The sequence below is a fragment of the Callithrix jacchus genome, chromosome 3 (genome assembly GCF_049354715.1).
Source record: "Callithrix jacchus isolate 240 chromosome 3, calJac240_pri, whole genome shotgun sequence".
NCBI lineage: Eukaryota > Metazoa > Chordata > Mammalia > Primates > Cebidae > Callithrix > Callithrix jacchus.
Genome location: NC_133504.1, coordinates 107731542 through 107758770, shown reverse-complemented (window position 1 = coordinate 107758770; position 27229 = coordinate 107731542). Strand labels below are relative to the sequence as shown.

The window sequence follows — 27229 nt, the reverse complement described above, 5'->3', positions numbered from 1 at the left end:
GATTGTTGGGGGGAGTGTAGATTGGTACAGTTATTATGGAATACAGCATGACAGTCCTGCAAAAAATTAAAAGTAAAACTATCATGTGATCTATTTTTTAGCATAACTCTAAAGGATAAAAACATCAGTATGTTGAAGAGATATCTGCACTCTCATGTTTCTTGAAGCATTATTTACAGTAGTCAAAATATGGAACAAACCCAAGTGTCTGTTGACAGATGAATAGATAAAGAAAAATGTAATATATACAGTCAGTCCTCCACATTTGCAGATTCCTCATTCACAGATCAGATTCATTCAATACAAGATAAAAAAATTCAGGAAAAAAGCAATAAAAAATAATACAACGATGAAAAATAATTTGAATCTTAGAAACAACACAGTATAACAACTGTTTACATAGTATTTATATTGTATTAGGTATTAACAATTAACCTAGAGATGATTTAAAGAGTATGAGACAATGTGTGCAGGTTATATGCAAATACTATTATTTTGCATATAGTTATTTTATATAGGACCTTAAACATCTGGGAATGTTGGTATCCATGTGGTTCCTGAAACCAATTACCTGCAGATATTAAGGGATGACTGCACACAATGGAATACACAATGGAATACTATCCATTTAAGAAGGAAATTTCAAAAGGAAATCCTTAAATTTGCCCCAACATAGATGAACCTCGGGGATATTATGGAAAGTGAAGTAAGTTAGGCAGAGGAAGACACATATTGCATGTTCTCATTTCTATGCGGAATCTAAACACATCACTCAGAAAGAGAGAGTAGAATTGGGGTAACAGGAGCTGGGAGGAGGGGGATATGAAGACATTGGTCACTGGGTACAAAGTTTCAGTTAGGATAATTAAGTTCTGGAGATCTAATGTACTGCATGACGACTACAGTGAATAATACTCTATTATATGTTTGAAATTTGCTTAAAGAGTGGCTCTTACATTTTGTCACCATAAAACAAAAGATAGCTATGTGAGGAGATAGATATGTTAATAATTTTGATTACTGTAATTATTTTGCATTGTGTACATTTATCAAAACATCATGTTGTACACTGTAAATATACACAATTTTTATTTATCAATTATACCTGAATAAAACTGGGAAAAAAAATCACTTAGGTATGTGTGACTATATCTCCTTTTTAACATTAAAAGTAGATAGAGTACACTAAAGCAAGTATGTCTCCAAAAGATAAATTTAGCATATCAAAAAGAGCAAAGTTAAAATGAGATGCTAGAGCTCTTGGTTTCAAACAAAACAAAACAACAAATGAGTAGAGAGAAGAGGGGAGGGGAGGAGAGTAGCAGGGAGGGGAGGGAAAGGAAAGGGAGAGGAGGGGAAGGAAGAGGAGAAGATAGGAGAGGAGAGAAGGGAGAAGGAGCTCTCTCCCCTCATCAACTAGAGGGTGATGAGCCAAATACCCTCAAAGGGTATGAAAAGTCAAAATCAGTACCATTACTCTTCTTTCAGTGTTCCTGATCTTAAAGCACAGCCATTAATCCACTTCTTCAAGCTAGACATCTGGTACCCCTACTTGTCACATCCCTCTTCCTCCAAGTTTCTGGCTAAGTGTGAACAAACATTGTTACTTAAATGATGAATGAGTATTAATAAGCATTTCAAGCAAAAGAGTTTGCTTATTTCTACTCACCAGGATCATTTTCAGCAGAGTTTGAAATATAAAATAAATTATTTAAAAGCTCATAATGAACAAATTAAATACTTTCATTGAAACCGTCCAAATTTTTTAGCATTCCAAAGATGTGACCACAACTACAGACGTTTATTAGAGTATTCTTTGACTTATTATAGAAACTCAGAACTTTATTGCCAAATTGGATTTTTAAAAATTTTCTAGTAGAGCTCCCTCATCATATGTGAAACAGTTTTAGGAGATCTGCACAATGTTACCCAGGCAGGTGGTGTATGAGCAGAGATAAAGACTAGCCATTTTCACTCCCAGTCCAATGTTTGTTTCCACAACTATGCTGCAATTTCTAGGTTTTATGTCTTTATTTTCATATTAGAAATCAGTAAGAAACTATAGTACCAGTAAGGGAAATATCTCTAAATGATTAATTTTGTCATATTATTTAGATTTCTGCTTTAAATACTAAGACAAATGTGGCGTTTTTTAGATGGGTGGAAAGCAAACCCAGTTTTGTAAAAGATGAAGCCCTTTCATGCTCCATTTGCAATTTATATACTATGCCTTAAATGCAGGTGAATAAAGGATGGTACATGTTTCCCTTGTTACTTAATATTCTGAATCAATAAAATTATCTAGTTAAATCTAGTTGTCCATAATTCAATGTATAAAGATCCAACAAAAGGTAAGTTCTGAGGAAGTGCTTGGGGAAGAGATATCATGGGTAGAAAAGTACTATTGTTCAGTCTATTCCAACTGACTGTGCAATCTTGACTACCCACTTCCTCTGTAGATTTCAGTTTCTTCGTCGGTAAAATCAAAAGATTGATCTAAATCATGGGCTCTGAACAGAGGGTTGGTCAATGGACTTCCCATTAAGCCCTCTGATGTGTGTATATGAGTGCACTTTTTTCTGGGAAGAGGGTCCATAGCTTTTATTAGATTGTGAAAAGGGTCTGAGACACAAAACTGGTTAATTGATTGTGTACTAATTTAAACTGAGGTCCCTCTTACCTTGTGAAATCTTACAAAGCTATAAATAGAATTATAATTTTAGATGAAAACCAGGACTAAAATTATTATCCCTAATAAGATCATTTGAAAAGCATATTTTGTACAAAGGGGTACCATCATGACCAACAATGCATTCAAGCATTGGCTGAAGAACTTCACTAGAAGCCCAGTCAGGATTTGCCATAATTAGCATTCATCACACCAGACAATAGACATGTAACTACATGTACTAAATTTAAATATATCACAGATATTTTTGTTCTGCCTTTTTATTATAAGTGCTTTAATGGGCTATCAAGGTAAGACTGCTACCTAGGATTACATGAAGTGGAAACAACTCAGAATAGTTTGCCAGCAAATAAAACTTCTTTCTCACAATTTTCAAGATATTCATCCAAAATCATTTTGGTTGGAACTAGTGGATGGCTGAATAGCACTGTTCTTATACTAAGCATACGATTATAAAAGACGCAGAAATAAAAGTCATTCTGCTTACTCACTTATCTCCTTCCTTCCTTCCCTAATTTAATAAATGTTTGTAAATTGTCTAGTACAAGTTGGAAACTCTCCTAGACACTTGTGAACTATCAGTAAAAAATGTAAATATATTTCACTCTCATGGTGCCTACATTCTAGAAGGGAAAAATAAAATAAACAACATACATTAAAGTAAGCATATTATTTATTGTATTTAAAGGTGATGAACACTTTGGCAAGGAAGGAAGGAAGGAAGGAAGGAAGGAAGGAAGGAAGGAAAGAAAAAGACTAGGGAGACTGGGCACACCAGAAGGAAGGAAGGAAGGAAGGAAGGAAGGAAGGAAGGAAGGAAGGAAGGAAGGAAGGAGGGAAGGAGGGAAGGAGGGAAGGAGGGAAGGAGGGAAGGAGGGAAGGAGGGAAGGAGGGAAGGAGGGAAGGAGGGAAGGAGGGAAGGAGGGAAGGAGGGAAGGAGGGAAGGAGGGAAGGAGGGAAGGAGGGAGGGAGGGAGGGAGGGAGGGAAGGAAGGAAGGAAGGAAGGAAGGAAGGAAGGAAGGAAGGAAGGAGAAGGAAGGAAGGAAGGAAAGAAAGAAAGAAAGAAAGAAAGAAAGAAAGAAAGAAAGAAAGAAAGAAAGAAAAGAAAAGAAAAGAAAAGAAAAGAAAAGAAAAGAAAAGAAAGGGACTAGGGAGACTGGGCACACCAGAGGTGAGGAGGACACCAATTTTACATAGGTTAGAGCTAGTTCCATTTTAAATATGGAACCTCATATTGTATTAGTTCCATATTTAAAATGAAAGTTATAATATCTTTGGTAAAATCTTATTTGTGTCCTATATTTGTCAAAAAAAATTCAGTCAAAATTCTTCTCAGAATTTTAAAACTTACCTCAAAAGTATGATCTCTGATTGGTATGTGTTTTAAGTCTCTCAGTTCCCACAAACATGTATTTGGTAATGAACTGTTAAGTAATATGCAAATATGCCATTTAATAAGAGATGATGTCACTATAAAGAAATCAAGTAAAAGAACTCTATTTTGGAAATTAAGAAATTAGGCACAAAGAGATTTGTTATTCCAATGAAGAGAAATTTCAAGACTTATAGTTAACATGAAAGCACTCATTCTTTCTGAAATGTCACACTGTTCCTTTGGCATTTTAATAAATTGTTTGTTTCATTAGCTTTCTTCCAGAAATTGAAAAAATCATGATAATTGTACCATTTGCATGGCGTTTATCTGGGTTAATGCCTGAAGAAAACAAGACCTATATAAAGGTAGCACTTTTTCACAACGGGAGGGTCAGGTAGCCATTTCCCACAGTAAGCATCTTGCTCCCGCCTCCAGGCCTCACATGAAAATGAACCATGATCTCACCAGCTTGTAAATGTAACACAAAGTGTACACAGCCATACCTTGCCCAAGTGGTCCTTTTTGACAAAGCCAGTGGCTGCTGCAATGTTCCCTGCTCCCTCCACTGTCTTCTGGGCTACTGCTGTCACACCCGTCACCACTGCTCCTCCAACATTTGTCACTTGCTCTTTGGTCTTCTCAGCCACTGGTACAAATCAAGAACAACAACAGATTAAAGGGTGGTAGAGTAACACTGACTTAAAATCATTCCACTTCCACTAGCCATCAACTTCTATACACCTGTATTTACACATGCCAAAGACAACTGAGGGGTCAGAAGAAACACAGTAACCAAGATTTCCAAGTCAGTGTGGTTCAAACAAACACTGAATCTTGGCTAAGATGTTTTTGCTATAATCATGCAGTATTAAAAGTGCTTCAAGTTTAATGATCAGGAATGTAAAGCCATGAGTGATTTGGATTTGCTTTATCCTAAGGAAAGTTTAGAGAAAGCAACGCTTACAGGTGCAGTTATAGTTGAACCAGACTCAGTATGAATACTTCATTATTTCAATTCAGTGTCAGTCCTTTGATCTCACACAGCAAGTTTATTTCCATCACACCTTCTTAGCAACACAGTACATACTTCTGAGCTTTTTTATTTTATTATTATTTTTTTGAGACGAAGTTTCACTCTTGTTGCCCAGGCTGGAGTGCAATGACATAATCTTGGCTCACTGCAACCTCCGCCTTTCAAGTTCAAGCAATTCTCCTGCCTCAGCCTCCTGAGTAGCTGGGATTACAGGTGCCCTCCACCACATTTGGCTAATTTTTAAAAATATTTTTATTTTTAGTAGATACAGCATTTCACCATGTTGGTCAGGCAGATCTCAAACTTCTGACCTCAGGTGATCCACCCGCCTCAGCCTCCTTTACAGGCATGACCCACTGCGCCCAGCCCATACTTATCAATGTGTTCAGACACGGTATTATCACATATATATGATTAATAGTATAAGAGATGGCTGTGAAGGAACTTGGATCTTTTTATAGAACTTCAGGTAGTGAAACAGAAGTGTTCTTAAAAAGCAAAATTTGCAGTTATTTTGATAGGCGCAAAGGAGCTAGACAGTATGAAAATGAAGAGGCAATTGAGCACCCTAACAATTTCTTTTCATTAAAGAAAATGTGATATGGTCATTCAGTAGATTTATTTTAGAAAGTTAATGTTTTAGAAGACAATGTAAATAATTTGAATTGGGTTTATAAGCGGAAATTTAATGTCATGTCAAAAATTCTCTTGTTCAGTGAAATCAGCCAGAAACAGAAAGGCAAACACCACATGATCCCACTTATGTGGAATCTAAAGAAAAAAAAGAGTTGATATCATAGAAGCAAAGAGTATAACAGTGGAGGCAAGTGGAGGATGGGGACAGGTTAGTTATATTCTTCCTTAGGTGCTCGTCTAAAAAAATGAAGGCACATTTTCTTGATATGCTTTGTACTCCCCAGATAAGCCACAGTCTGAGAGGAGTTACACCATGTCAGCTGTTTAGTGCTATTCACATGATTACTGTATAGCTTTCATCTCTCCAGTTGAAGAAGCCCATAGTTAAATGGTGTGGGCAAAGCAATTTGTTTTCAAATACATTATGTATGTCATAGAAGCTAAAGGTCTGTAAGGACAGGAGGCTTTCTCTTTAATTCAGGCAATGTGGGGAAGCCTGCCATAGCCACACAGCCCAAGACCAGAAAGGGTCCACAGCAGTGTTGCTCTTTGTCTTTTAGGCTAGAATTTGGTACAACTACCTATTAACTCTGTGCCACTTCTAAGGATCTGGTTGATATCTCCTTAAGATTAAGAGCTATTTACAATTCAAAGTTTGATTTAAATGTCAGTGAAAAGCAGTACTGAAAATTTATGTTTTAAAACATTTCTGAAATGTTGATCCTTTAAAAATAGTCAATTATGTGTTTCAAGTTGTCATTTTTTGCCTTTTCAAGGACGTGAATTGAAAATTTTGCTTGAAACGAACATTTTGTTAAAATCTCAAAGCAAGTTAAAAATAGGTTTTGATATTTTTACAGATTCAGCCATAAGTTTTAGAATATCTACATAACCTTTTATATATGTATAAATTTTAATCTAGTTTTAATGTAATACACTGCACAGTAAAATATACTCTTTTAATTTAATAAAAGTTATAATTTCACTGTTTTATTATGATTATAAATAAAATAGTTACATTACAAAATGACAGGGTGTACAGGTAGCAATAATCGACACATTTAAAAACATTTCTGTAGAACTGATTTCTCTAGTAGGGTCTCCACTGACCTTGAACCTCTATTTTTCCCCCTGAGGGCCTTTCACACTATTTCTCTGCTCACTGACATTCCAAACAAAGGGTGACAAAACAAAAGGAAAAGAGACACATTCATATTAGTACATTTTGGGTCTAATAAATAGTATCTATTTTTCAGCAATTGAGTTTTTTGAAATCAGGGATTCTGCTTTATTTTTCTTTATATTATTTCATAGCAGACAATAAATAATTTAGAATATACTAAGATGAATTTCGCATCTATCTCTAATGTCTGCATTAATATAAATAATAGGGTTATATTTCACTTCAGCTAAGTTAAAAATACAGTTCCAAAAAGAAAATGTGATGCCAACTTTCAGAATAGATATAGTAAAATCTAACCTTTGACACTAAACAAAATTATAGTTTTGAATTGTTATACAAATGATAGATTTAAAGAATATAATTTAAAACAATTGACTAAGGAAATTTAAATCATGTGTTGAAAATTAGTTTTGTTCATTATGATGTAATAAATTGTATGAATAAATTGTATGTAATAAATATGTGAAGAATCAAAACCTTCAAAAAATCTCCAGTGTTAGAAATTTCTTTATACTATACTTGTATGAAAAACAAGTACTTTATATCATAGTTTATTTTTAAAATATGTTAAAAAACATGTCATTCAATAAGTTTAATTAAATACATTTTTGTATATTTCTATAAAATGATGCATTAAGTTGATAACTGAAGTAATTTCCTGAGATCAAATTGCCAGGATTTAAGTTGGTGAATTTTACATTTATATTATCTAATGAGGAGAATTTATTTTCCTTGAACTTTGTAGGTTCAAGTAGGTAGAAAGCTCCCAGCTCGTTTACTGAAATCTATATTTCTGCAAAAACAACAACAACAACAACAAATGCTAACGGGATGAATTTGTGGAAAATTATTTCTTTTATTTCTTTAATTTTAGCAGATAATATTAGGTACTATGTAATAGTTTCTGGTTTTCCTGCATTAAGACTTGTAACAAAAACAAATAACAGCACTTAATATTACCCATAATAAACATTTACATCAGGCATAATATGCAAATTATTCTCCCTTTTTCTAACCATTGAAGTAATTATCTTTCTTCTCATAATTAGAATGAAGAATTTTATATGAAATAACCCTACTCAAAAAATTAATTCATTTATCTGATGTGGGAGAGGAGTGATAATAATGGTGTCTGATTTATCCCAATGTATTTCTCATAGCCATAGTAATTATGACAGCATTTTTGGTATTTCACTACGGCCTGGGTGTTCATGGGTGTGATGGCTGTAAACGTGGCCCATGCTGAAATCACCATGTCCTTACTGCTTAGCAACATTTTCTATAGTTTTCTGTGAAACACTAGTTTCATTCAACCCTAGTATCTAATGAAGAAAGTTTTAAATAATCAGGAAGTTTGAAGAGTCCTGATTTAAACTATGTAATGCAAATTTCTTTACTGTAAGACATCTCAGCTTCCTTAATATACTAAAGAGAAAATAAAGCATGCAAAGTCTCCCAACATTGTACCATTTTAGAAACTTAAGTTTGTGTCCTTCAGAAAACATTTTATAAAATGTTGTCTAATTGTACAAACTTCAGTCTCTCTCTCTCTCTTTCATACACACACACACAGAGACACACAAACACACAGATATGTGTTTACATTTTGGCAATCTGGAGAAGACTAAAAATGCAACCCATCTCCACTGTCTCCATTAGATCATTAGGTGACAGTAATATTTGGGTTCTTTAATTTTTACCACTGACTCCGAAACATGGCACATGCTTGTCTGCTTCTAAACCTCATGGGTTCTTCCTCAATTACTAAATGGAACACCATTAATCTAGACTGATCCTCTTCAGACAGCGGAATCTCCAACTCTCTGCTATCTAGTTATTATAATTGTGCTTCACAGTATCATATTTTTAGGAGGTCCCTATGAGGTAACACAGTTCATTTATTTGCCCAGTTTCTGTTGGATTTCAACAGAGCCCCTTAAAGGTGCAAAATTAGCTTCTAACAGAACCAGTTTCAAAGGAGTCTGTTTTATTTTTACACTCTCATTTTTAAATCAAAAGTATTCATTTAAAGAAATATTTTTCTCCACTAGTTATAAAAATGTTGTGCAAGAAAGTTCACTATAAACCAGTAAGTAACTTCTATAAATAGATATTGTTTGCTTTTGTTTTCCAGATGCTTTGCGTACATTAATTCATTGAATTATTTTATAGGTGAGGAAGCCAAATTATACAGAGGTGAAGAATCTTGCAAAAAAGAAAACACAGAGTAAGGAGTAAGCAGGAAGTTGAACCAAGAATATCTGACTCCTGTGTTTTTAGTCCTAACCACAACACCATATTAAGATTCCTGTATCATTTTCCCTATTTCCATTTTATAATTTAGTAATAGGAATATTTTATTTTTATAGGCACTATTGTACTTAATGCTTTCTGATCATATAAATTATATTTCTGATTATATCTTTTGTTTCCCTATACCTGTCAGGAAATGTGGAGTACTTACAACAGGAAACTTAATTACAGCAAGTCTGTGAGCTTTTAATTTGTTAATTTGGTTCTTTAATTTTTTGATTTTCCTATTTCTGGCACTCTCATCCTCATCTTCCTCATCATCTGATGATGATTATCACCATTTTCATCATTTTTGCTATTTCTTAATTGTAAATCTTATTGACTTATTCAAATTCTTGGTAAATTTAGGCCAAATGAATAACATAATCAGAAATATAATAAGTAATTGCATAATAGTATTTGTACAAATAGCGATACTATAATAATACAAATATAAATATAATAAACAATTTACTGACTATCCAATGGTGCTTCCTGAAATGTACTCTGAATTATCAAAGGAATATTATAATCAATATAGTTGAAGGTCAAAATATTTTATTGTAATCAACAGAAATTTTACTCTCATAAAAAAATAGTGGTAATATTCACATTTTATTTTGTCAGCAGTTTGTCAATCCATTTTTGGTCAGAATATTTAAATGCCCAATTACTACAAATTAAACATAGAGTATCAATTCAAAGCCATCATTATCCTTGGCAAGTAAGTATATTTTTTATTTATTTATAATCAAGATTTACCTATTTAAAAATACTTTATAAAGAATTCAGTTTAAATAAGACTGATATGCTCTTAGAACGCTCAGTGTTTGTTTTACAATTTCACTCTGAATGTTCATTACTGGGCCACACTAATCACTAGGTACTTTAAATATCATCTTTGGATATAAGCCCAATGGAGCTTACCTGTTGTCACACCATGCACCACTCCCTCCTTGGTTTTGGAACCTACAAAAACACAGAAATTCAAGACATAAGTCTCAAACTGGCCTTAAATTGCTGATTAGCTAGTTTTCAGTACAACTAATTTAAAAATCTCAATCTTTGGAAGTCTATATATAATTACATCTTCAGGAAAAAAAAAATATATCTATATATTCTAAAACTAAAAGAAGGAACTCCAGTAAGTAACCACCACGATAAATAGAAGAAAGCCAAGCTAACAGGAGGTCCTCTCCAATTAAGATTTTAGCTCAAAATAATGATTTTATCCTCTTTGTTCCCACATCACATATCAACTTAGGAGGAAAAAAAAATGAGATAACACTGGGGCTCAGTGAGAAGATGATTTTGGATTCAGAACTGTAGAAGCTTTAAAAGTACAGCACAAGTGACAGATTAGTCAACCCAGGAAACAAAGGAGGGAGGGAGAGAAGGCTTTAACATGTGCTGAACACCCATTACGTAAAAGGCATTTTTTATATATCATCTCATTTAATCTTCATAATATCCATTTAAAAAAGGTATATTGTGCCCATTTGATGAAATAAAAAATCCAAGTTAAGTAATTTATCCAACATTATATATGTAATAACAGGCTATAAGCACATTCAAACTAGGGTCTCTATACAAGATAAGAATGTCCTCCAAACCTTGACCATTACTAAACTTGTATACAAATAATCATTATGTGTATTATTGAAGCTACATTTGTTAACAATTTTATTTATATCCTCTCTAATGTTGGATTTTTCAGTGTAGTTCACTGTGTAATTTGTATATGGAAGAGGCATGATTTTTATGTTTTACAGAATTGTCCTACTCCTTTTAAACTTTGGATCAGTTTACAAAATATTACAATTTGCACTTTAATGTCATGATATATTTCTGATAGTGTATTTAACATAAGGTATATTTTTCAGCATCACTTCCTCTGGGACCCCTTCACTCTTTATCACCTCTTTCCCCATTTATATTGATACCTTCACCTTCAATACATTCCTCTGACTGCCTCTCTAGAGTCTCCTGAATTGCAGCAGCGACAACGTCCTCAAGGGTGGCTACTTCTTATATAAATCAACTTATGTTTGATTCAAATTTGACTTCCAGCATGTCTCACTTAATTTCTTTGCTGCACTTTCATCTTTATTGGTCAGTTTCCCCTTTTGAATGCCCGTTTTTTGAAACATCATATGGGCTCGCCGCTGAAAAACAAAGTGGCCACACAACTATAGGCAATGCTACTGTATGGACTGCATAACAGAGAAGTGACCAATCACCAGAAAGCTTTGAAAGAAGTGCTGTGGTTTTGTCACTGATTATAATGGGTTTCTGTTATTTATGTAATGATTTGAAGCCTGAAGATTTAGCAGCAAAATTTGCACTTTATGCAATTACTCTCAGTTAGTATACTGTGGTAAGAAAATTTAAATTGTATTGCTAGCGGCTGGAGTTATTTAACTAAGCATGGTAACTGGAATTTGTGTGTGCTGGACCTATGCAGAGTGAGAACAGCCGGTATTTAAGAGAATATGTCTCAATTTCTGTCTCTCATGCTCACCCTTTGCACCCCCTATTGTCTTAAAAATGACTAGTAGTAAGAAATGTCTAACAGCTTGTCTGCGATCTTTCTTCTCTGCCTCACAGCACCTAAGAATTTGACCTTTGGTTAAATCATGAAATGTATTCTGAATCAAAGACAATGAGATAGAAATAGAGAGTAGAATTAGGATTATTAGGGGCTGATAAGGGTAAGAGGGAGGGGAGGATATGGAGACGTTGGTTAAGGAATACAAAATTGCAGCCAAATATGAGGACTAAGTTCTAGAGTTCTGTGGTATTGTAGGGTGATATACTAAACAGTAGTTTATTGCGTACGTTCAAAAATCGAGAACAGAGAATTTTTAATGTTCCCACCACAAAGGAATGGTAAATGTTTTAAGTGATGGATATGTTAATTACCCTGATTTGATCATCACGCATTGTATACATGTATGAAAATATAATTCTGAATACACAAATACATGCAATTATGACATCTCCACTAAAAATAAAAGAAAAATTAAAAATAGAGTAGCATATGACCCAGAAATCCCTCCTCTGGGCATGGATCCACAAGAAAAGATGGCTAGCCATTTTGGGCCATTATCTGTACTCCAAATGGCCCAACACAGTGGCCCTTGCTTGTAATCCCAGTGCTTTGGGAGGCTAAGGCAGGACGATCACTTATAAATATATAAGGAATTTTAAAAATACCAAAACTAATATTTATTTAGCATACTATAATTTTAAAACATTAAAAATTAAAGTGTTCTATTTCATTATTTCTTTTTAAAAACTTATCAAGAGGAATTTAAACAGTGCTTGTCTTCTTGTCATCGCATAACTTCCTCTACAGAGGGGGCATGTGTTGTACATTTTACAGAACTGTCATACACCGTTTTCAATTTGGATTAGCAATTTGAGACTTGGGCAACAGAGTGAGATGCTATCTCTACAAAAAATTAAAAATTAGCCAGGCATGGTGTGGCATGCCTGTAGTCCCAGCTACTTGGGAGGCTGAGGCAGGAGGAGCTCTTGAGCTCAGAAGTTTGAAATTGCAGTGAGCTATGATCTCACCACTTCATTGCAGCCGGGGTGACAGCAAGAACCTGTCTCTAAAAAAGAAAACACAACAGCCACAACTGATAGATAGGTTGATAAAAAGACTGTGGTACATAGATACAATGGAATATCAGTCAGCCCTAAAAAGAACAAGATTCTACCATTTATAATATGGATGAATCCAGGCAACATTATGCTAAATGAAATAAGCCAAACACAGAAAAAAGTTACATTATCTCACACATATGTTGAAGTATGAAACAAAATTTAAATATACAGAGATAAAGTAAAAAAACAGGGTTAATGGGGTGGAAAAGCGGGTAGAAAATAGGAAGACATAGGCCAGAGGATCCAAGCAAGTAGCAAATATGTAGGATGAACAAGTGTATAGATCTAATGAATGAGGACTATAGGTGATAAACCTGTACTATATCTGAGATTGATGCTAAGTAAGTAGATTTTAGTTGCCCTTGCCACAAAAACAAACAACAAAAAAGGTAACTATGGGAGATTATGAAAATATTAATTTACTTCACTATAGTAATTTTTTAGTATCGAATGTATCCCATACCATCATATCGTATACCCTAAATGTACACGACAAACTTTACATAGAAAAAAAGGGTGTCACTAAACTACACCATTAGAAATTATACTTATTTTTTATAAACAGCTTATGCAACATATTATATATTTTTGCAGTGTAACCCCAAATAAAGAGATACATATACACCTTAAAAAAAAGAGATAAATGAGGATCCTTTCAAGACTAATATGTATCAAACCAGTAAGCTGTTGTTTGAGGTCATAATTATTTACTAGTAATCTGTAATTGATGATTAGCCTTTAATTTATGAGTAATCTGTAATTGATAACATACAGCTACAAAATGAGTTCCAAGTGGTTACCTGACTAGTAAGATACAAATGTTGCAGGGACACCACAGCTAATGGCTTCCCTGAGCGGAGGTGTCCCACACCCACCCTATCTTATCTTCCCAATCTCAAAAGAGCACAGAGTGGAGAAGAAGGTCAGAAGTAATATCTGGGAGTCTGAGGACTCAGCTGTCCCAGTTGTGCATGTTATGTCGACTTTGGCAACTTGGTGAGGTGAAGCACATTTTGACTTGAGAATCTGCCATCAATCACACTGATGGCTTCTGCTGCTTATTGAGCAGAGTGGTACTGGAAGAGACTCAAAGATCATCATTTTCTTGCATTTCTTGCATGTATATTACTTAGCATTATATAAACATAATTAAATCGTTCTGATTTTGAATGTAAATCTAATTAATAATTTCTGGGTCATTTGGAGAAATTTTTGTCTATTAAATTGAAGTATGTTGACTGAAAATTTGTGTACATGGATAACAAAAATGGAGGAAAAAACCCCACAAAAATAACACTGATCATTAAGTTAGTTCTTCAATGAGTTAAAAAGTAGTTGTTAAAGTATGTCTTATAAAGGAATGAGATTACTTTTCTTATGAGGCTTCTACCAAACAAACATCTTCAGCTGTAAGTGAATTTATAAAATGGTCTTTGGTCACTTCCAATCTTTCAAACTAGTTATATAATGAAGGACAAAAGGATAAATAGAAAATGTGTTGGCAAAGTAAGTATTCCATTGGATAGTTTATTTGATAATAATAACCATGGCTCCTATATATAGCAGTGTGCTCAATTACTCATATGTCCTGTCTTACTATCACATTCTCATGAAAATCGCAAGGTAGTTGCCATTTTCTAAAACATATTTTTACTAATCAGGGAAGTGATGCTCAGAGATGTTAAGTAACTTCCTCAAGACACTAAAGGTAATAAGTGATATAGCCTCGACTAAAACTTTGGTTTGTGCAACAAGTGCATGTTCTTTCCATTCTATCAGTAGTCAGCAAACTACAACCTACAAGACAATTCCAGCCTACCACCTATCTTGAAAAATGAAGTTTTATTGGAATATAGCCACACTAGTTACTGTTTATGACTACTTTTACACTTCAACAGCCGAATTGAGATATAGTTGTTTTGTTTGTTTGTTTGTTTGTTTGTCTGTTTGTTGAGATAAGGTCTCACTCTGCTACCCAAGCTGGGGTGCAGTGGCTCAATCTCAGCTTACTGCAACCTTTGCAGTGAGCTGTATGACTCAAGCCATCCTCCCACCTCAGCCTCCTGGGTAGCTGGCAATACAAGTGCATGCTACCACCCCCAGCTAATTTTTGCATTGTTTGTAGACACAGGGTTTCACCATGTTGTCCAGGCTGGTCTCTAACCTCTGGGCTCAAGTGATCCATCAGCCTTGGGCTCTCAAAGTGCTGGGATTAGAGCACTGTACCTAACCAAGACATAGATCTCATGGCTTAAAATGTGTGCTATCTGGTTCCTTACCAAAAAATTTTGCCAACCCCTGGATATACTATTGTGTCTCAACATGGTCATTTTTCATCTTAAATTCTGTGTATAAGTTCAACTTTCAATTAGACCTCAGAATGTAACCAATAAATAATTTATAGAAAGTGCTACGTGTTAAATACCATGAGAGATGTTGAAATGATTTCAATGAACAGTTATAAAATAACAAGTCAAAGAAATTTGTATTTGCAGAACTTGGAAATCTGAGGACAAATGGAAAGATACCAAAAAATTGCATGTTACTGAATCAGCATTCCAAATTCCATCTAAAAAGGTAAATTTCACACTTCATAAAAATTTAAAATTAACTAATCAATTTTTTCCTCTTCTAATGACCTTCTGAAAATATGTTTTAGGGTAGAAAAAAGTAATTTAACTGGAGATTTGTGGGAAGATTAAGTTAACGTAAAAAAATGTCTAAATAATGGGACAGTGGCATATGCCTATAATCCTAGCTACTCAGGAGGCTGAGGCTTGAGCCCAGGAGTTCAAGACTGGAGTGAGCTATGATGGCATCATTGCACTCCAGCCTGGGAGACAGAGCAAGACCCTGACTCTAAAAACTAAAAAACTAAAAAAAAAAAAAAAAAATTTGCTGTAAATTTTGATGAGAGGCATTCATATAAATCATTATAAGTATAAAATTTCCCCCACTGATCTATCTTGAAGAGACAGTGTAGATTTCTTCCTCTTTGCAGACATAGACGGAGCACGTGTTTCAGCTCTGCAACCCAATATGCTCATCCTCCACCTCACTGTTCATCCTGTGACTCTCACTGCTATAGTTGCCACCAGAGAACATGAAAATGCTCAGAGGAGAAAGAAGAGAGGAAGAGAGGAAGAATGGGCAATGTGTCTATGTTGAGTGTATGTGTGTGTGTGTGCGTGCGTGTGTGTGTGTGTGTGTATCTATGCCTGTGGATGAGTGTGTGTGTCTATTCCTTTCCAAGGAATTTGAAGTGGTTTGTAAAATAATACTCAACACAGTTCAGCAGACAGAAAAGAGAGTCAGAGTCTGGATATATACCCCAAGGTGAGATTTTAGGAACAAGTAGGTAATAAGCATCAATTTTATTTATTCTTCTAGTGTGTGTGTTGTTTGACAGATGAACTACATAAATGTTTCTGAGATATTAGCAGCAGCCCTCAAGCACTCTTCTCTGTCCTCAGTGTTCAGAGACCAAATGATCGCATGAAGTAACTCTACCAAAGACTAATCTTTTATTTCCATTTTAGGGCCACAAATAGGTCTCTTTATACACATCACAGGGACATATCAAAGTTATATTTTAAAAATCAGAATGGATTAAAATGGACAAACATTATTCATGATGGTAAAATATCAAAGGCCCATGAATCATTTTGATGCTTAAGAATATTATTATTTTTTAAAAGACTGAGTTTTTAAAACTGTTCTCTGAAATGTAGTCATGTAGGCAGAGAAATACTCATTTTTAAAATGTTCTAAATATTAAAGGAAAATTAAAAATCTGGAAAAGCAAACAGACACATTTTTTAACTATTAGCTCAAATACACACATTCACATTCATCTACCTACACACACCTCTGACTCAGTCCACCCTTTTGACAGCCAATGATGCAAAAATGAATCAAGAGAGAGAACTACCAGCATTTAGAGTACTGATTATCCTGACCCATCAGTCATGAGCAAACACCAAAGTGACATCTGAGGTTTACCTACCTACATAGAGAACACCCTCTTTTGTCTTTCCTGCTGCTTCTGCCACACCCTGTTTGGTTTTCTCAGCAGCAGCCACAACTCCCTCCTTGGCCTTTGAAAGTCCTTTCATGAATACATCCATGGCTAATGAATTCCTTTACACCACACTGGAGAACATAAAATACACTTTGAATGAGAACTTTTTGAGGAAAAAAAAAAAACACTGAAAAATTATTAGAAACCCTCCAAAGTGTGAGACTCTTTTAAGTGTACACTCATTTAACCATTGGACAAAGCAGACATTTTTAGCTCTGGCATTAAAAATTTAGCATCTCCCATCCATCTTGGCTAGTAAAAGTCTAGCCACCTAACCATGTATTAAGATGAATCCTCTGAGTTGTTATTACTGCATTTCAGAAGTGGAGTTGCAAGAAAAGATTCACCCTTTTTCAACTTCCCAGGGTCTAAAGGGTAACAGTATGAGTTAGAAGCCTGGAAGCTGGAGCTTAAGGTCAGGGGCATCCTTAACGTGAATCCCAGAATAAGGCTACCGGGTTGATGACGGAGAAGCATGGGGAAGAGAACTAACTACTCACTCTGGGTGTGGTTGAATCTCAGGCAAACAGCGAGCCCAGGGGCGCTGGTTCTAATCCACAAGAACATTGGCCACCCCCCAACCCCTGCCCGCCCTCAGCTATCTATCCAGAGCAGGCGCCGCTCACACCCGCCGGCGGTCGGCGGTCTGGAGGCCCGCACCAGCCACCTGAGGAGGCGTTCTTAGCCTCCACCCAGCGGACCGCGAGCCTGCACTTGTTAACCCTTTACCACCTGTTGACTTGGCCTCCCTGCACTTTCATTTCATTATTTGCCAAATGCAGCTTGCTTACTTTACAGAGAAAAACCGAGAGAGCGGGCAGAGGAATTTCGGGTAAGAGAGAAATAAAAGTTGGATGCTCAGGCTCCATGGAGCATCCTCGGGTTTCCCGGGGAAAAGCGGATCCTGGGGAATGCCTGACCTCTCAGCCTTTGAGGAGAAGCAAATATCGGAAGCAGGAGGAAAGCCAGGTCCAGTCTCTTTCCTTAGGCTCCCGAAAGGGCAAGTACTCATCGCCCAGAGACCTGGCACAGCGGATCCTCACTGCAGCACCACCCCCTCCCGGCGCCCACGACCACTTCTCTCCCACCTGGCGTTCTCCGGGATTTCCAAAGACATACGTTTAGATCTACAGGTACTTACCAGAGTCCCTCTGCTTCTCCACAACTCCGATTCCTCCCCACCTCCCTTAAAAAATTTTTAAACAATTCCCAAATAATATTGAATAGGGAAGAGGGAGGGAAAGGAGCGCATAGGAAAGGCGGAGGCGGCACCGGGAGGGGGACGGTCCCCAGAGGAGGCCGCCGTCAGCACAACTCGGCGACGCTAGGCTGGGGGCGTGGGAGGCAAATCCGCTAACCTGTCGTCGAATGGCCACGCCCAGTCCCTCGCTCACGAGGATGAAGAGAAAGGGAGGCTTGAAGGGAAGGCGGGAGGGCGCGCCCAGGACGCTCTCCGCGGGGCCGGGCTGGGGTCTGCGCTGCAGCCCGCACGCACCTCACTCCCGCGTCGCGGCGCTCGGTCGCTCGCCCCCTCTCTCGGGCCCCTTCTGGTCGTCGCCGTCGTCCTCCGCCTGGTCCTCCTCCAGCTTCTCCTCGCCTCTCCGCCCCCAGCGCTGATTTGTCAGCGCCTCTCCCCGCCCTCTCTCGGCGCTCGCGGTTTCCCTGCCGCGTGCGCTGCTCCGTTCCCTTTCTCGGATGGGGATGGGGCAGGGGGCGGAGGGTGAACTATCAACTCCAGCCGCCTGCCTGACCGCGCAAATCGGGAAAGTGGGGGTGCCTTCGCGCCTTACCTCAAGTTCAGGGTCACGGGCACTCTTTTGGCGCTCGCGAGGGGTTGGGGTTGGGCTGACGCCTCTCCGTCTTTCCCATTCCCCTCTCTTCCTGTCCCCGCCTTTCCCCCCAGGTCCTCCTGGGGACCATCCCCTGCACCGCGTCAGAGTCGACCTGGGAGAGTCGGGGCCCTGAGGGTCGACCACCTAGAGCAGAGCCTATTTCTTGGGGGGCTGCTGGAGGAAACAGCAGCGCAGGAGGCTGCTCACACGGCACAGCCGAGAGCACTTTGCCCTCGTATCGCTGAAATTTACTCGCCGTCGTCCGCTATAACGTTAAAGGTCGCTTTAGTTCAAATATCCCCAAGATTTCCGTTTGCTCTTAATCTAGGACGAGCCCGAAAGGGTCCCGCAGGTGAAGCGGAGACTACTAAGGAAGAGTTACAGGTTAAGGACGCAGGAGGAGGCTCAGCAAATCCTCTTCCCACCCCACTATCACCATTTTCCTTTCCACCAATCAGCGCCTGCCAGACGCTGATTTTCCCATCAGTGGAACAAGGAATAAATATTCCCCAGCCGTCTAAAACAAGCAGTCCTAAGGCTTTTCGCTCTAGAAATGGGACTTACTTTGCAGACCCAAGCGCGTGGTCTATCTAGGAGGCAAATCCAGCGTGATCTCCACTACCCGACCATCATATACAATTTCTTCTTCAGCCCCTTCTGAAAGGAGAATGCTACACACCACTCACCTTTCTGACTTCTGATTCTCGTTGCCCTCAGAACTGACACCCCCTTTTGTCTCCCTCACCCCCAACACGCTCAAACACACAGACATACAAACGCGAACTTCAAGACAATTTTTGCATCGCTTAACACATTTTCACCTCTTTCAGAGCTGGAAGGAAGACAGCTGTTCCTAGATCACACCAGAATGGAGAAGCAAGCTCCTCCCACTAGCAGAAAGCCTTTGCTTTCTGTGCCTGGATTCGGAAGATTAGTTAAGCCCTGGAAAAGGTGGGGGGGGGGGGGGGAAACAACTCGTTTTTGCTGTATGGTTTTGCAAAAATTGTTTTTATATTTATAGAAAGTAATGTTTTGTTTGATTCTTGCGCTCATTTTGGTTCTGAAATTTGAGTAAAATCAAATTTAAACATAAAAAACAACTTTAAAACCACAAGGAACAGGAAGCAAATGATTATACATAAAAGACATATAGAAGATAATGCATATGTGTTCAGTGGAAAATAGCAGAGCATGAAAGCAAGATTATAGATATTTATTACTTAAGCACTTCCTTGAACTCTTGGTCTGCCCTTTGGAAAAGCAGACTTTCCATAATGCAGTAGCTCACATTAATATTGTGTGTTTGCCTACCACCACAGCAAAAAGGTTGGATTTGGGAGCTAGTATGCTGTCTGGCTTTGAGACCGTGAACAAGTTATGTTCTTCTGTTTCCAGTTTTCTTTTTTGTAAATGAAGGGGTGAACTCAGGTGACCGATCTATTCTCAACTTCTTGTTATGGGAAATATTCAAACACACGAAAGTAGACACAATGAAGGACTCCCATGTGAATATCACCCAACTTTTACATGTTTTTCAATGCATGGCTGATCATGTCTCATCCATATGTCCACTAACTTTATCAGTACAAATACTCCCTGTTTTTTGTCACCAAATTCAAGCTTTGTATATATCTTTTCAGCTGTAAACATTCAGTATGCATCCACAAAATTTAGAAACTGTTTAAAAATAACCACAATATCATTAGATAATTATTTTAAATTGCAGTATAATTTACACCTAGTGAAATGCTCAGATGTTGTGTCCCTTTAAGTCACTTTGAAAAAGCCATTCTTTAGTGTAACCCACACCATTTTGAAGATTCAGGACATTTTCATCACTCCAGACAGTTACCTTGTACCTTTCATGTGCATGTTCTCAAATTTCATAAAAATCTAATCACATAGTACGAACTTTGTTTCATATCTGTGTGACCTCTTTTACTCAGCATAATATTTGTGAGGTTCATTCATGTTGTTGCATGAATCAGTGGTTTGTTTTTTATTGCTTTTTATTGTTTCTTTGTATTACTGTTAATAGTATATGTTTTCCATTGTGCCTCCTTACAGCTAGTACGTCAATAGACTATTACAACAATTATTTAATATATTATTTCATATGACAAATTTATAGTTTAACAGTGACCTCCTTGAGACCTGGTGCTTTAAGTCAAAGAGATAAATAAAATGACAGATATTTCAGGTCTTATTAGCAGACCAATGTGAGAGAATTATTTTTGGACAGTTGCATTTCTTATAATATTAAACACCATTCCACACTTTTATATGGTAATTTATTAGTCTTTTGACAAAGGACTAATGTACTATGTTTTTCAGTCATAACAAGCAGATAAATTATGTTTTATGTAACTTTTATAAACAGAGAACCTGAGCTCCAAGAGTTTTGGTGATAGGCTGAGATCACCTAGCTTTTTTAACTGGCAGAGCTGTGACAATTTAGCAGAAATTGTTACAGAAGGCACAATTGTCTCTGAATTAGCAGTTTCTGTCTGAAGCCTCACAGATTGGGTGTGGTAAAAGGTGAGAAGGAAAAAGGTAGAAACCAGATGTGTTAGAAATAGCCTTCAAATTTGGATGTGACAATGGAAATCAAGAAGAACTTACGTTATTATAAAACAGTTCATTCATATGTAGTTTTGCCTTTTCTATATTGGTATTCCTCAATAGGGGAGATGATTTCTCACTACCCACAAAAAAAGAAAATTATAAACTAATTTTGTTGTCATTTTGAATTATAGCTATATGCTTAACTGTTTTCAATCCTCAAAATTCTTTGAACACAGTAAACATCCAATGAACTTTTAATTGCAAATAATATTGATAGTAATATTGCGTATATTCTAGATCCATATTCTTAAGAAGGCAAAGTTACTCAAGTACAAAGAAGGGAACTAGAAGTTAAAATAAACATATTTTTAAAATTTTTCTTTTCATTATTGATGAACAGCATGGTCGTCAGTAAATCTTTAGGTTCTGACTTCATATTTCTTTTTAAACTAATTTAATGGCTTGCACCTCATAAGAAATAGGAAGTCAGAACCTACTTAGAAGCATTACTGATATGCATATTCTGTTCATAACTACCATATTCATGTTTGGTTTTCTCTTTGCCAAGTGAAATTTAAATATTTTACCACAGCTTAATATGATTGTTTTGTCTGGATTTAATTTATTGATTTTGCTGTAGATTAGCATTCTATGAAATGTATGCTTAACCTAGATTTGCTTATCCCCATAGAACAACTGAATTTTTAGGTATGGTATGCAATGAACTTGTGCTATAGCAAAGACAGCAGAATAGAATGATATGAAAATAAAGCCACTGTCCAATAACAAGTGATTAAAGGGAGGAATGATTTAATGTGTTTGAGAGAAGAAAATACAATGAAAATAAAGGTTCTGCCCATTAATGAGTGATTAAAGAGAGGAATGATTTAATCTGTTTAAGTGAAGAAAATACAATCTTTATTATCTTTGGATAATATTCCATATTTGTTGTGAACACAAGAGGTGATATAATGTTGATGCCTGAGACACCTGCTTCTTACTCCCTATCTGCACCTTCCTGTCACCTTCTGTAAACGTATGAGAGAGATGAGGTAATGAGATCTCGATAGGCTTCTCCTGTAATTTCGTAGTGGGTACAGTAGAGAAAGCCTAATGTGTACTGTTGGGAGAGCATTGTGTATGATTTTGGAAAGGGGGTGAGCATGAGATGGGAGAATAGATTTACTCTGAATAAATATGAAGAGCAATGAAGAAGAAGTATTGTGTTCAGATTCTCTAATTTGACCCCATGGCCAACTTCGTATTGTTTCTATTAGACAACACTTTAAATAGTCTTGTGGTTTTGTGGTCCTAAGAATATGAAGGCATGCAAGATTCTAAGATTAAAGATGTTAAAGCTAGATAAAAAAGACACAAATATTTCAAAATCTAACAAGTTCAAATGACTTTAGTATTAGAAAGAAAAAAACACATTAATGAACCCAAGTAATACACTCAACTCTGCAATGTACTAGATACAACCTAAATGCAAGGAATTATCAAAGCTCTATTACTCATTAGCAGTGACTCAGAGCAAGTATCTATAACCTCTGTAATCTCTAGTTTTCTCATTAAAAAATGAGAATGATATTTTACTTGTCTTGTATGATTGTTAGAAGGAATGAATAATGTGGTTCACAGCAAAGAGCCAGGGAGAGTGGAAGCTCTCAGTACAAGTGGCTATTGTTATTATCTAGCCTCCATGTTTTTGATGTCCTAGGAAATGCTTTCTTTTCTTCATTGCAGTAGATTTCCACCTATTCCTACCCTCCACAGTCTCCCATCCCACCAGCAACATACATGACATATCTGATGCCTTCCCATGAATAACTCTGGCTTAGTATGGGTAAGCAAAAAATTTCCAACAATGGATGGAAATTGTGGAGAGATAGAGTGGGAAAGGTCAAGGAGCATTGATAGGGATCGTTAATTAAAAATCCACCAAACGTCTCTTTTCTCTCCCCAATGTGTGAGTTACAATAACATTACTCAAAGCAGTTGGCAGCAACACCTTGAAGAAATACAGTAACAATGACAGAATTAACATTTACTATCTTTATTAACATCTTTACATTCTTAAACCTGATTTATTTCAAAAGACAATGGCATAGTCCTGTATGAATTATGTTGATTTGCCAAGATAATAAAATGATACAACAAATGGTATTCCAAGTTTGCCAGCCCCTTTGTGTCAGTGGTTCTGAAAGGCTTAAGAATGAAATTCAGTTTAGAAATCAGCCCCTAATATTGCAGGTGAATGAAGAATCAACAGACTGAGCAGCATTTTATTCAGAAAGAAAGAAAATAAAGGAATTTTTAAAATATCAAGGGAACTTATAATGTTTTGTGTATTGTTTTGAACTGAAGTTACATTACTGTTATAAACAGAGAAAATGTAGCAAATAAGCATGTTCCTTATGATATCCAAAATATCCAGGTAACTAATTCATTTTCCTTTTTAGATAATGTGAGAGTATAAAGCGGCATTTAGGAAACTTTTTAGGCCGGGCGTGTTCCCAGCACTTTGGGAGGCCAAGGTGGATGGATTATCTGAGGTTGGGAGTTTGAGACCAGCCTGACCAAGAGGGTGAAACCCTGTTTCTACTAAAAATAAAAAAATTAGCTACACATTGTGGTGTATGCCTGTAATCCCAGCTCTTTGGGAGGCTGAGGCAGGAGAACTGCTTAACCCGGGAGGCAGAAGTTACGGTGAACTAAGATCATGCTACTGCACTCCAGCCTGAGCAAAAGAGCAAGACTCCGTCTTGGGGAATGAAAAAGAAACTTTTTAACACTATGTAAAAAGCACATCACTAATGTTTTGAAAGCTTGGTTTTCCATGTAAAGCTGGAAATTTATGTTAAGAATTTAGAGAGCAAATTATTCAAAGAAGAAGTTATTTCTTAATGGCTATTTAACACATTAGTATCAAAGCATATCAATATAAATAAATAAAGATTTGTAATATCAACTTGACTATAAAATGTTATATTGTATCATATATTTAATTAATTATCTATTTTTAATTTACTGTTAATTAACTTTTATACACATCAGTTGAATTCAGTTTTTCTTCTTTTGTCTTTCAAGAGTAAAACACTTGTCTATATACTCAGTCTAATAATTCTTTATATATGTTAAATATGGTTAAAAAGTTTATCTTAAATCAGCTTCTCCATAGTACACAATGATCCTTCACTAAGTCTCACTGATTCTTTTCTGAATCATTTCTATTTGATTAAAGAAAACTATTCTTAATTTTCCTATCAAAATATTGAAATTAAATTTGTCTGGGCAGGATTTCTTTTTTTGTCACAAAAAAAAGAAACTCCAAGTAATCAAATTAGCCACAAAGAGACATTTTTGATAGTAATGGCTATTAAACACTTAAGAATGGTTGAATAATAAAATTATGAATTCTTTCTTTAATTATCAAAATTTAGAGTACAGAAATATACCTGTTTAAATATGTAAAACTGATTCCTACAGAACATCTAGCTAGATGTTTCACAGATATATCTATAAGTATATACATAACAAAAAAACCAGCATTCAAACATCTTGGCATAATGTAGTCATCAAAAGGAAAAATTGATTTGTGTAAAGAAGTCACCAATATTACTCAAATATGTACAGCTCACTTTCATGTAAGGAAGTATCATATATGTACTAGATCATCAAGATATAGACAGAATGTTATACAGACGCACACTCACAATATTATGAGGTTATGCACACCAAAGAAAGTAGTGTGATGATTTGCCACATCTTTCCAAATGTAAAAGAGATCTGTGTTTAATGGCTTTATTTATCTCTGTGTAAGTGACTATGGCAACGATCAATCAAATGAGAATTCAATCTCCTTAATCATCTTGGATTATTCTCTTAACCTGTAGGGAGCATTTATATAGCTAAAATAACATCTCAAGGTAGATGAACAGTCAAAGAGGATTTCAAACTGGACAGGACAATCTGACATGACACTTCACAAATATAATTCTCCTTTATTTTCTGTTTCTATACAAGTAGTATATGCTCATTAAAGAAAAGTGAGTAAATGCATATAATAAAAAGAAAAAATTTAATATCAGTTTGCCCAGCAATAAGAGATAAACTTCTACTTTCCTGGTAAAATTACCTTTTTTAAAAGATAATTTAAAAATATGTATCAAAATCATTCAATATACATCTTGACTCAGCAATTTTATTTCTGGAAATATATCTTAAGAAAATAATGTCATTTATCAAAGAAATACATTTTATGCCATCTTATAAAATTTTAAGAACTTTATTCCTGCATATTCCATACATAGTTTTTACCAGTGCAATTGTCCAAGTTGCATTTTTGGTTGAATACACTTCCTTTTATTGTGATATGACACACCTAGTAAATGATGAGGCACTCTGACTCCGTATTTCTTCTTCGTAAGCAGCACACAGTACAGCCTCAAGCACCTGCAGTTGACCTTTTCCTCTTGTTCTCTCTCTTTAAGAAATAAAGGTTAGCTTTATCTCAAATTTGTGAAAATGAATCGTGCTAATGCACGTAAATAACTACCATAATGGTGTGTGAGAGGGCTGCTCCCACTTAGCTTCTAAAGCAAGTTTTAGAAAGAAAACAAGAAGGAAAATCATTGTTCTGTTCTTTTCCCAACTGAAACAAAAATACATATGCCAAAATAATGCTTGCAGAAGTAAAGGATATATTTATCTCTGGACACAGAAGAGCTACTCATTGAATGAAAAGAAAGAGGGATAATAAAAACTTTTGCAGTCAGGCAGAAATACAGCAAAACAAAGGTCAAGATGAAAAAATTCTACCTAGAGCAAAAGAAAATTGATCCAAGTGTGAAAATTTGAAACAAACTAGAAAACAAAATTTAGGTCAGAGATAAAAATATTTGAAAACATTAAACACGGTCTTCCTTAAAACAATACTCTTCATTTCCCTATTATAAAATATAGTTGTTAGAATAGCTTGAAATAAAAATCCATCAGATTATATCAGTACAGTCAAGTACATCTTGGAAGTCATCAGTTGAAATAGTTGAAAAGCTTTTAACTCTGTTTTCATATGTATGATATTTAGTTAATAATCTTTCTGTATAATAGAATTAAAATAGCATGAATGTATGTAAAATACACTGTTTTTCTTCAGGGAATTGAGAGTCATGACTCAGAATATTGTAAGTGTTCTCCTCTCTTTATTACACAGCTACACAAGGCTTCTTGTATTTGCAATAATGCAGAGAGACTTATCCAAACATGAGTGGAGGCTCACAGGGCTCTTATATTTTCAGGGCCTGAACCTGCCTCAGAATGGCAGAGAAGTAGCCTAGCAGGTCATGCCATGTGCTCTCTCCATTGCAGAGAAGGTCAGCTTCTGAGAGACTACTCTCCAAAGACTAATGTCTAGATGGAGTCACTTGTCCCCATCAGAGAAAAGAGCATGCTCTTCAGTTTCTACCTGGACAAGAGAATGTTGCACAGCTTGTATTTTACAGATTCCTGCTTATAAGAAATAGCTAGCACCATTCATGAAATTGCTTTTTACATGACATTTTTCTCTATTAAAGAGTTGATTATTTGACCTAATTTATTCATAGCCTCATGATCACAATATTCCTATTTCTCAAGATTTTTTTCACCTTCCTTTTGTGAAAGAAAAATGAACTTAACACCTTTTAGAATGGAGCTTAATTTCATAGAAAGAATGTTATGCCTTTTTTACTGCTAATTAGAGCAAATACTAATATAATGAGTCACATTTAAAATCCTTTAGAATTATTCTGTCAGTGTTGAAATGGTGTTGCACTTTTGCACACTTGTCAAATATGCAAATTTAGTTTTTATAGCATTATGAGGATATCT

The 27229-nt window shown here is 36.0% G+C and overlaps 1 protein-coding gene across 16 annotated transcripts in view; it reads right to left on the bottom strand.

Moving 5' to 3' along the window:
- SNCA (synuclein alpha) overlaps positions 1-19671 on the bottom strand; it is a 120500-nt gene extending 100829 nt beyond the window's left edge. For 2 of the 16 annotated variants that reach the window (XM_008992977.5, XM_035293318.3), the window contains exons 1-4: positions 19358-19671; positions 16887-17032; positions 10136-10177; positions 4568-4710 (exon numbers count right to left, since the gene is read on the bottom strand). In XM_008992977.5, the coding sequence (XP_008991225.1) occupies positions 4568-4710; positions 10136-10177; positions 16887-17007 (306 nt within the window). In that variant the 5' untranslated portion in view covers positions 17008-17032; positions 19358-19671. Of the gene's footprint in view, positions 1-4567; positions 4711-10135; positions 10178-16886; positions 17033-17461; positions 17610-18102; positions 18521-18751; positions 19187-19357 lie in introns of those variants that run through there. The other 14 variants (XM_008992978.5, XM_035293319.3, XM_008992975.5 and 11 more) reach the window with 7 other exon arrangements.
- Between the last annotated feature and the right edge of the window lie 7558 nt (positions 19672-27229).